The 248-nt window shown below is 43.1% G+C and overlaps 1 protein-coding gene across 1 annotated transcript in view; it reads right to left on the minus strand.

Moving 5' to 3' along the window:
- CSUI_011098 (atp-dependent clp protease proteolytic subunit) overlaps nt 1-110 on the minus strand; it is a gene marked incomplete at its 5' end in the record, with an annotated part of 2,597 nt that extends 2,487 nt beyond the window's left edge. Inside the window, one exon of the mRNA XM_068071199.1 lies at nt 21-110. Coding sequence (XP_067916826.1) covers nt 21-110 — 90 coding nt within the window. The remainder of the gene's footprint in view (nt 1-20) is intronic.
- Nucleotides 111-248: the final 138 nt, after the last annotated feature.

The following is a 248-nucleotide window of genomic DNA, read 5'->3' on the forward strand; positions in this document are numbered from 1 at the left end:
AGAGAGGAGCTCTCACTTACTTGTAGCACATCAACCAAAGCTAAGCCTGCGCTTAATGATCCACCTGGCGAGTTCAAGAGAAGAAGAAAAGGATCTCGAGTGATCTTTCTTTCTTCTCCATCTTCTNNTCTTCTTTCTTTCCTCTGTCTCTTCGTTACTCCAATCTTTCCTTCTTTCTCTCTTCCCCTATCATCCGTCTCTCCTCCACTATCAACTCCTTCAGAATCCTTCTCTTTCTTCTTCTCTTT

The sequence above is a fragment of the Cystoisospora suis genome (genome assembly GCF_002600585.1).
Source record: "Cystoisospora suis strain Wien I chromosome Unknown contig_9659, whole genome shotgun sequence".
NCBI lineage: Eukaryota > Apicomplexa > Conoidasida > Eucoccidiorida > Sarcocystidae > Cystoisospora > Cystoisospora suis.